General features: G+C 47.6%; 1 protein-coding gene across 1 annotated transcript; it reads right to left on the bottom strand.

Moving 5' to 3' along the window:
- Positions 1–1,498: 1,498 nt before the first annotated feature.
- Positions 1,499–3,089, bottom strand: TMSB4X (thymosin beta 4 X-linked). Its single transcript, XM_075719642.1, has 3 exons — positions 3,043–3,089; positions 2,296–2,409; positions 1,499–1,960 (listed from the first exon to the last, which is right to left on the bottom strand). The coding sequence occupies exons 2-3, from the start codon at positions 2,393–2,395 to the stop codon at positions 1,926–1,928; spliced, it is 135 nt and encodes a 44-aa protein (XP_075575757.1). The 5' UTR covers positions 2,396–2,409; positions 3,043–3,089; the 3' UTR covers positions 1,499–1,925.
- Between the last annotated feature and the right edge of the window lie 7,820 nt (positions 3,090–10,909).

The following is a 10,909-nucleotide window of genomic DNA, read 5'->3' on the forward strand; positions in this document are numbered from 1 at the left end:
GAGCTAAGTTTCCTATCCCTTCCCCATTATATCCGGGGAATAAAATGAAAGCTGGAAACATTTACAAGTGCAAGAAAAGGTTATTTTAATTTCTGAACTCACCATCTTAAATTACTTTGGAGGTCCTTATGCCACCAGGACTTTCCAAATCTTCTCGTGGACTGCACCAAAACATCTCAGGCCTGAATCCTAGATTCACATCACTAGATTCTGCAAACTTTCCACTGCTGGGAGGCTGGGGACTGCACCCCCAAATACACAGCACCTCAGGGCTCCTCCTTCTCCAGCAGCACAGACACCCACCAAACGTGCAGGCAGACAGCCCCACTGCCCTCACTGGTGTAAATTCAAGGACAGAGTTTGTTGATGCAGTCAGATGCTGCTAGGGAGAGGTGGTAGGACAAAACCCCAAATATATGTGACCTGCTCCCCCCAAGTCAGCAGCCTCAGCAAAACCCAGGCTTCCCCAGAGAGACTAATACTGCTTCATAGGAACTGGTTGAAATGAATACAGGCTCAGCCCTGAATGTGAAACTAAGGCACTGAAGAACTGTGCTCACCACCCTCCTACAGGCTGACAGCATTTTTTTCCAGAATGTTAATTACTCCCTTCAAATTGAAGTGAGTAATGGATTAAATCCATGACTACTGAAGTCAACTCCTACTGACCTCCATGGACCACACATTTTACCTGCTGTCATTTGAGGAAGAATAACGAAAAAGTATCCGAGGCCTGAATGAACTGCCATAAACCAGCAGTGTGGAGTGTTGCTATTTGCATATAAGATTCAATGCCATCTTAATTTTCTAAGTTACCATGATGTTTTTGTCCCCAAATGGTTAGCTTTGAATTAGTAAAGAAACTGAAGCTTTTTATTCTTTGATACCAATTCTCAGGACCAAGTAGCCATTAAGAGGTTATAAAAGTGTTCAAAACATGACTAACATTTCAGCAAAATGATTTTTTTTTTTGCATGGGACACAATCCAGTAAAATAGCTTTAGAGTATTAAAAACCTTATGTTCAACCTTGGGCTTAAAATTCACGTTCCATCTTCCTTTAAATACTGTATCAGCAGAACAAGTCTTAATTATTAATTAAACCAATTATGGATTTATACAACCGAGGTTGAATCTGTGCTACAGTACAGAACAGTTCTTACTAAAAGAGCTATGCTATGGGTGGGGCAAAGCAATAAGCGTAGCCAAATTTTTTGCCTTTATCAATCTCTAAATATTGAATAAGAAATATTTAAAGTGATATACTCACATGGTAACAAATTCTAAGTCATGCAATTTTTAACTGAAATTGCCTAAAAGCTAGCTTCGAGGAATGCAAATTTATCTAATGGCGAGAGCACACATCAAAAAAAAAATGAGCATGGTGATTGAGGTTTGAGTCATCTCCAAAGGTCTGATAGTATCCCGTGTCTCAGTACCGGCTTTTAGGCTTCATATCCTTTGATACAGTTCTCCAAATAGAGGACATAAATACCATCCAGGTTTTAAAACATTTTATTTGCATATTAAAAAAATTGTGCATTCCAATAATTAAAATCATTTGAACAAAAAAAAAAAAAATGGCACTCGATTAACTGCATTTTACAGCTCGCAGGACCTTGGTACAGCTTTGCAAATATTCGTGTGTTACTCTAGTTTACTGTAGTCCCACCCAAGTTCTTCTTTCATCAACATGCAAGCTCTTTCATGCCACCAGGACCAAAGCCAGACAGGCAGAGGGAAAGGCAGCGCCTTCATTCAGTGTCAGTAGTTCTCTCTATTCTTTTGATGTGAAAGGGGCAGTACAGTCATTTTAAACTTTATCCAACCTCTTTGCATCTTACAAAGTTAAACAGCTAAAAGAAGTAAAATAAGAAGGCAATGCTTGTGGAATGTACAGTGCATAATTTGGAAGGGCAGATTTCATTACGATTCACCCGCTTGCTTCTCCTGTTCAATTGCTAAAACGGGGGAAGAAAACAGAAAAGGAGAGAAAAAAAAACATAAAATAAAATAAAGATCGAGAACCTGAAATGCATTCACATGACAAGTCCTAGAATTTGTAAAAAAAAAAAGAAACAGATGTAGCAAAACGGATCTCAAAATAGAAACGCGAATAATTGTAACGTAAGCGCTACGAGGCGGTGGGTTCAGGTTTTTGCAGTCTGGCACAGCCACCGCGGGTGCCCTCCCTCCGCCCCGCTCCCGCGGCACCCCTGCTCCCCGCCTGCGCCCCTCTTTGTCTCCTCCCGCCCCCCTCCCGCCCTGCCCGCCCGCCCGCCCTTCCCGCACTCACTTTCTTTTGAAGGCAGCGGGTTTTTCTCTTGCGTCTCTGTCTTCTTCAATTTGGACTTGTCAAATTTCTCGATCTCAGCCATGTCTGGTTTGTCGGACATGTTGGCAGGTGACTCTGCGCACACAAGGCAGGAGCCCGTTAACCCCGGCGAGGGCTCCCCGGCCCCGCCGGCGCCCCCCCAAAGGCGCCCACCCCGCTCCCCCCCCCCGCTCCCCCCCCCCCGGCCGGCGGCGGGGCCGCGCCCGCCGCACCCAAGGCGGGGAGCCGCGCCGCCGCGGGAGCCGAAAAACTCGACGCACGCCGAAAATCAGCCGCTCGAGCCCCGGCAGATTTAAAGATAATGGTCATTTAACGACGCCTGAATTTAAGCCAGCATCAAAGGCAGCGCCGCCCGCCGCCAGCCGCCGCCGGGGGCAACTCCCAGTATTTGCGCGCTGCGGAGCACAAGAGCAAGGAAGCGCCCGGCGCTGACCGCGTTTTTAACTCGTTAAGGGAAAGCGAATTAAAAAATAAAAGCCCTGGGACGGCAACAAAGCCGGCTGCCGGCGCGCACGCCACCGCCCTGCAGCGGCGCGGCCCCCCGACATACCCCCCCCCCCCCGAAAACAATAGCCCCCAGCCACCCCCCCCCCCGGCCAACAGCCCCCGCGCCCTGCCCTGCCCTGCCCGCGGTCCCTCCCCGGCAGGGGTGGCGGGCAGGGGCTCGCGCTGCCCGCGCCGGGGGGGCCGGGGGGCGGCGGGACCCACCGGTGTCGCCGCGCGGTGATGCTCAGCCCCGCCGCTCGCTGCTGCCGCCGCTCCGCACACGCCAGTATAAAGGGCGCTCGCTGGCCGGGCGGTTTTATCCCCGCGCCTATGCAAATGCCGGTGATGTCACCCGCTAACCATTTCGCCGCTTTCCGCCTTTTTTTTTTTTTTCTTCTCCCCCCGCCTTGCTTCCTTCCCCTCCCTCCGCCGCCCAACCCTCTCCCCCCCCCCCCCCCCCCGCCGCGCACACGCACACACCGCTACACACACACAGCCACGCGCGCACGCCCTTAAAACCAAAAATCGCCCCGCCTTCCGTCCCCGGTGCCGGTCCCCGGGAGGGACCCCGGGTGCGGGAGGCACCCCCGGAACGGCCCAGGGTGGGGGGGGGGTGGGGCCGCTGGCGCTGGCTTCCCCCCCCTCATCCCCGGCGCCGCCGCCCCGGGGCGGGGGCAGGGGAACAGGGGGCAGAGGGCAGGGGGGCAGGGGGCAGGGGGACAGGGGCAGCCGCCGGTGACCTTCGGCAGCGGCGGAGCGCTGTGCTCGGTTTGAGGCGTGGGGTGGTTTTTGCTTCAGCTCCCTGCGTGCCCCTCTCCCGGTTGAGCAATACCAGCTCGCTGCTGCTGTTACTCAAATTTCCGCATTTAGAAGGAAAAGACGAAACCCTCGCCCCTTCAGAGCGCCGGGAGCTGCCCCCCGCCCCTCCCCTTCCCACGCTGCCTTCGCCACCCTGCTGCAGGGAGGGAAAAATCCCATTGCTGTCCTTGCAACCCTGCTGCAAAGGAGCGAATAAAATCCCATTGCTGTCCCTGCAGCCCTGCTGCAAAGGAAATAAAATCCCATTGCTGTCCTTGCAACCCTGCTGCAAAAGAAAGAACAAAATCCCATTGCCGTCCTTGCAACCCTGCTGCAAAGGACAGACAGACAGACAGACAGACACCCCCCCAAGGCCAGGCCACGCTTTGGTGCCGGGCCGGCAGGCAATAGCTCCGGCCGGCCCCGCCGCCCGGCCCCGCTCCCCGGCAGCGGCTCGGCGCCCCCCGGCCGGGCCGGCTGCCCCCGCCGCAGGGCTCCAGATGTGCCCAGCGCCTCGCTGGGGGAATTGGAAGCCCCGGCCCCGCGCAGCGATCCGTCCTAAAAGCCGCATAATGCAGCTGGACGGGCAATTGCTGCTGGGTGGGGGGCAGAAAGGGGTGTGTGGCACCGGCGACTCTTGCTGCATGTGCAGCGTTGGGTAATAAACTGAATTATTCACGTGAAAGCGCCGAAAGACGCGGGGGGGGGGGAGGGGGGAGGGTGCATCCGTGCGTGTGCGTGCGGCTGAATGACAAGGAGCCGGGGAAATCTCTGCGCCTTTGTCTGGCGGCAGCTCTGCACGCTTGCTTTCACGGCGTGAGGTGGGGCGGGAGCCGGGGCGTGGGCACGAACTTAAATTTCTGCTGCTTCTGCGGCATCTGTATGGAAACCCTGGAGCGTATCGCTCCTCGCTCCCTGCCCGCCGGCAGGGTCTCTGATGCGAGGGTGATTGCTGATGAATTAAAAGCCCTGAGTCACAAACAGTATTAATATATGCGAGGAGAGCTGTAAATACATTTCAATAAATTCCCTGGGGATGCTGCTTCCTCTGTTTCGTGGCCGTCCTCTCCCCCTTGGCCAGCCATTTTTCATAGCATTTCCCGAGCTGTAATTTCAAGGGGGTAAAATCTTGTCCCCACGGCAATCCCAGTAATTCTTGCTAGAGTGAACCAGGATTTCCAGTCAGCCCAGAGTCTTCCTAAAGCCGAGCTCCCTTACATTTGGAGGTGTGGTGTCTAAAGGCTGGTTTCCTCCTCTAGTCCATGAGCACCTCCAAAACTCAGATGGTCACTGAGAGCGATGGCGTGCGCGAGAAGTAATCCTATGAGCCAGGGACACTGCGAGACTGAAGGCCAAAAGAATCGCTTAGGAAAGAAATGACAAGGAATATGTCATAATTCGGGAGTATTTACAGTTTTTCATAATAACATCATTAAAAGCGTTCTCAAGGGATCTGCTGTGTTGGATACTGGCTAATTCTGCTAGCTTTTGAGCAAATTCTATAAAATGAGTTTATGGCCTTTTACTGCTTTGACGCTTTTGAGCATTGAACCTCGCGATTCGGAATTAATAAATTTCTCTGATGATCAGTTCATCAACATCCCCAGTGATGCTACAGCCTCAGACTTTTCAGTTTTGCCAAAGATTTTTTTGCCTCTTACATGAGGGTAAATTTAATATAAATATTCTTTATAATTATTCTCTGTGGCTGCTGCAGTCTCTCACCCGTGTGCCTGAGCAAATCAGTATTCCCCTGACCTCCGTGTGGGAAATGTGCTCCTGAAAGTAAAGAACAGTGAATGTTTGTGGGACTGGGGTCTGATTTTTCAGAAGCAGCTTGTCTAGTAGCAGTACTGCCTTTTTTTTTGCTTCTGCTCATTGTGGGACAGAGCCACAGATCTCTTAAATCAGTGTAACCCACAGCCTTAGATGGAGCTTTGCAGCTATCTGCAAACCAGGCTCCTCTGCCGAGTTTAGATTTAATTATAGTTCTGAGAGACGGAAACAAAGAAAAGATTTACACTTTTGCTGCTTCTCTGCCTTCCTATATCTCCTTTCTGGTGGATCAATACTGATATAGTCACAGTCTTTTAGAAATGTTGTATTTACTTTACTACATATTATGAAGACAGTATTTTTCTGCTGAAGAAAAATGCGGGTGTTGCATTTCAGTGACAGGACATAGGCTAATTTCCGTAAAAGTAAATCCTCTTTATAGCATTTTGTATTAGTGGTATAGCTACAGAAATTGCGTATCTCCATGTCCTTTTATGTTTGCTTCTGTTTGTTGCTATTTGGAGAATGCGAGAAAGGTACATGTTCATACAAGACTGTCAAGGCCCATGTCAAGTAACTTCTGGGGATAACAAACTCCAAAGCGCAGCTGGATGGGGCAGAGCTGACATCCTCAGTAAATGTCCTAGGCCACGTGATGTAAAGGGTAGCTAGCTTAGGGATTCTTATTTTGGATATTGATGAGATGCTCCTTTTTTTTATTGCTTTATTGGGTTTTGTGTCAGCAGTTTCTTATCATGATTATTTAAAAAAAAATTCAGTCAACAAATATTTGGCAGTGTAGTACCCCGCTAGACATTCACTCTCTGAGTCATTTGCATGTTAAAGGAGAGCACTTTTCAGCACGTTGCTGATCCCATTTGCAAGAAGGAAATTGGACCCTCGTTAATGCAGTTTTCAGCTAACACCTTTGAGGGTTTGAGCCAGAGCAAGGCTGCAAGTTCTTTCTTGCCTTCTAGGAAATTCACATAGTAGGAAAGGTAGTAAGTGGTGAACCGTGGTTCTTGCCTCTCATTTGTATGTCCATGTTCGAAGCCTTGTAAAAAACATGAACGCTCCTTTTCCAGGTAAGTAGGTACTGCTCCCAATTGCGAAAATGTGATGATAAAAGACTTGCTCAAGGCCACGTGACAGGGGCTTAATCAGATATTAACAGATGTTAGTGAAAGTGTATCTCAAATTGACTTCAGTGGGCTTTTCCTTGAAATCTGTTTGAAGACTGTTTTGAAACATGATCAGGAGCACGAATCTTCTGACCTTATGCTACTTCTGCCATAGAGTGTATGCATTTATTAAAAAAAGAAAAAAGTAATTAGGAGAACATGAAATGTCTATGTGATAAAGCACCCAAGATTAAATCCTATCTCAGCTTATTATTCATAATGGGATCCCAGGCACGTCAGATGACTAATAAGATAAAAATAAACTCTGTATGTAAACGTCTCGATCATATGGAAAATATATTAAAGGAAGAGAAGCCAAGCGATTGTTTCCCGGGTCTCAGTTGCACATGTGAAATCTTCTTTTCACATGCTTGACTCTCTGAGAGAGAATGCTTTCTCTCACTCCATATACCGCTAGAGGAAACAGGAGCTGGCAGTGATCCTGAGAGTGTAAGTGAAGAGTCAATCCCTTTGGGTCGTTTCTTGCTGCACTACCTCCCTGCCAGCAGCAGAAGGGTGTTGACGGTGACATCAGGCGTTGAGTGTTCAGTTGCTCAAACGTCAGAGCACAATATTTGTGGTGTGTGACATTCCACCAAATGCTATCGACAATTAAAAAAAAAAAAAAAGGTAATTGATTCATGGAGCAAAGTGTTTAAAAGGAGAGTCTTCCCACCCCCTCCCCCAGCTTCATTTCAGAAGAGGGATTGCAAAATGCCAGTCCTAGCTGGACAAATACTGGCACTAATTGGCTTTACAAGTAGCGGCATTTCCTTTTTTACTGTGCTAGACAAAGGGAACTTTGCAACAGGTCATGACTTTAAGAAAGTAGTGCTTGTGGGAGAGGAGAGGCCAGATTCGGAAGCTCAGATTGCTGCACGGGAAGCTAAATACCCTCGGGTAGCAGATGCTCCTCTCCCACACCAATCTGCCTGACTCTGCTTTCCCTGCCTTCCCTATACCCATAAACAATAAAAGAAGAGCGCTGAGCCTTTCTTTTGATGCACGCAGAAAGCTATGGCAAAGCGACGGTTTGGAAGCTAGGCTATTTGATACTCCAGGTGGAAGGCTGCCTGCATACAGCCAATAACAAAGCAAGCAAAATGAGGAGGCCTTCAGCTGTGGTTTCCAGCTTTTGAGGGATGCTAAGAATTTCTTGTCAGCATGTTCTGAAATTTTTAATAAATGGACAAGAAGCAAGGGAAGTATGTTTCCAACTTTCAGAAAGATTTCTTGAAGTTTGCAGGGAGCCACCAAGCTTTTGGTATTTGTCTTAGGTGTTTCGCACGGGATATTTTGCAAAGGTCCGTGAACTGAAAGTGTCCAAATGACCTGTTTTGGCCAGAGTTCCTTGCTGCCAGATGCACTTGCAAACACTACATTTAAAAGCTATCTCTAGAAACAGTGGTTGATTTGTACAGCACCTAAGAGAACCAAAAACCCCAAAATAAAAATACCCTAGCACATCTCCTGCCTGAAGGCATCTCTGTGCCAAATTTTCACAACTGCTTGTCTGAATTTTGCAGCAACTTTTCTTCCCTCTCATTTATATGAGTAAAAATAATAATTTTGAAAGTGTGTGACAACATCAGCATAATGCATCACAAAAGCATGATGAATCATTTCTCCTAGTGCAACTCAGCAACCCCTTGATCCTCCAACGTTAGGCTTCTCCTAAATAAAACTGCTAATTATATGGCATCTGGATGGGTGTCAACAGAGATTACAAACAGAAATCTCAGGCAAATGGAGAGACCGGATTTTTATGTCACTGTTGAATATGAGTTTCTTTCAATGCAAAGATAAAACTAGATATACATTCAAAATACTGTGGTCTCTCCTCAAGATACAAACAAGTCCATATGTACAAAAGACAAGGCAGCTATTCTTATCAGAATTCTGTTGAAAAAGGGATGACCAAAGTAAACGTGCAGAATGAAAGAATGACTAATAGCGTGAAACTGCCCAGGCTATTGTATTGGCTTGGGCAGTCCCTTTGGGGATTGCCAATCCACTTGCTCATAAGAAAGAGGACAAAGATACCCACCAGTGAGCATCCCCAGGATGCCCACACTGCATACTATACTCATGGATGAGTTGCAGAGCAACAGAATGTACCTGATGTCATTAATTAGGTGAATTATGTCGTTCCAACAGTGGGGTTCCCCCCCCGCCCCCAAAGCTGATATTCTCATGACACAACTTGACATGATACAGAAGAGTAGCATAAGTCACTGTGCATGAGCATACTGCAGGATTAATTTATTTAGCTTGGAAAATAGAACTACCCTTGAGACCACACCTGTGCTACGTGCTCCGTATATAGCTATCTCTGAGCTGGCTTTCAACTAGTGGCAACTTGGAACTCACCCCAGGTTTATTGCTTTGTGTTGATTTTCTTGGGTGGATTTTACCACTTGTGCTGAATGCTGCTAGCCATATCTGAGGCATTTGCTTTAAAACCATCTTAAGCATATTCAGCTATCAAGTTCTTTTGTGTTTTCAGCTCCCCAAACCCATACAAGTGCAACAATCTTTTGTCTCTTCTAAGATTGCAGGCAGGCAAGACTTTTTAAAGTTGACGTGTGGGTTTATCTAGCTAATCTGTCTACTTCTTTTTCTCTACTACTCCCTTCTTAATTTAATTTGTATTTGGGGGGGTGGGGGTGGGCAGAAAGAAGAAACTAAGCTCGCCACCCAACCAGATGTAGAAATGGCTAGGAGGTCTGCTCAAAACCTGACTCACCTCCTTGACATTTGAGCTTTCGCCAAGGTAGGAGTGAAGGATGGAGCTGTTGGGGTAAAGCACATCCAGTCATTTAAACTTTATCGACTTGACACTTTCTTCACAGTACCAGTTTGTAAAAGGCAAGGGACAAGAAGTGCTTCTTGTGACTGCCAGCCATGGATCTTAGTTGCCTCTGGTGCACTCCACAGGTGGCAGGGACTAGGAGTGCGTGTGTGTTGGGGGGGGTGGGGAGGGGGTACCTTCTTGAGGATGAAAGGCACAGCTCTTGCAGCATGAAGGCTTCATCACCCAGCTGAAGTGTGACAGAAAAGGTTCTCCTGGCACCCACACGGCTCCTGAAACTTTCAAGTCCTTTGCCCTCACATTTCTCTTTCAAGGCGGAGAGGAGTTGTAACATCTGAGTGCAAACAGAGGTGGGGACTGGGAGGGACATCTGTTGAAGCAAAGTCACATGCAGAGGACGTGTGGGTTGAAAAGGACCCTGTGCTTGGTAGGCACTTAGGATTTTCCCAGGCTTGTTTTTGTCTCACTTTTTCAAACAATCTAACCTTGACTATGATTACTGTTGGGGCAATTAAGGCAGGTGGGCGGGGGGCTCAGGAAAGCACCACTTTGGCCATAGGAGTGGTCAAGTTATTCCACACAGAAGGGTATGGACCAGTGCTAAAGATTGATAAAACTTGCGATTTTTATGTTTAAAGTATCAGGCTTAGAGAAATGCACCCAAGGACATGGTCACTGGCAGGAAAATGTAGTGGCAGGGACAGCTGGAACAGAGTCCATTCTCCCTTGCAGGAGAGGAGCCCTCAGAGTTACTCAGTTTCTGGTCATAGTAGGGTCTGTGGCATCTGCTCACTCAAGTGTCACCTCTTGTTCATTATCACTAGGCACAAGTTTGTTTATGTCTAAGAGCAACAAAAGCATTCCCTGGCATGCTTTAAGGTTGGTAGGAAGTTACTGCACACATGCACAGGAAAAACAACAGCAGTAACACTAATGCATGTTGACGTAGTGGGATTATTGCCAAAACATGTCACTGCAGGCAGGCAGAGCTCATTTCTGCAGAGAGGTGTACAGCTACTTTGCACCTGAATGCAACTATCTGTCACACAGAAAGAGCAAAAATAGGTGGTTTCCAATTTTTCAGTCCATGGGTGTTTTGCTACTGACATTAGTAAGGATGGGATTGAGTCCAACTTCCATTTATTGCAGTTATTCAATGTGCCTTAAACAGAATGGATGTGAAACTGGGAATGGTATCAAATTTCCCAAAGGGAACACATCTCAACTTACATGCGTAGCCTCTTTATCTTCTGCTGATTAGTCTCCTACACTTCTAATGTAAGTTTTATTTCACAGCTGCAGTCTTGATAAAATGAGAATTATAGGATGAGAAAGAGGAGCAGCTCTGTAGATTGAACTAGATGTGAAAGTTGGTTCTCTCCCCATAAATCACATATGTGTGCAGACTCCGTGCTGTTCAAGCAGAGTTTTGTCCACTGGTAACGAACTGCTGCCACCAGTGGGCTGCGGTTTGTACTGACGCACACTTTTAATGCTACACATCTGCGATACTTGTAATAAC

Source organism: Pelecanus crispus, chromosome 1, assembly GCF_030463565.1.
Source record: "Pelecanus crispus isolate bPelCri1 chromosome 1, bPelCri1.pri, whole genome shotgun sequence".
NCBI lineage: Eukaryota > Metazoa > Chordata > Aves > Pelecaniformes > Pelecanidae > Pelecanus > Pelecanus crispus.

Excerpts from the sequence above, each read along its gene's own strand:
- TMSB4X (XM_075719642.1), bottom strand. The coding sequence starts at position 2,395 with ATGTCCGACAAACCAGACATGGCTGAGATCGAGAAATTTGACAAGTCC. Across the intron at positions 1,961-2,295 it reads CCCGCTGCCTTCAAAAGAAA|CAATTGAACAGGAGAAGCAA; the intron begins GTGAGTGCGGGA and ends CCCCCGTTTTAG.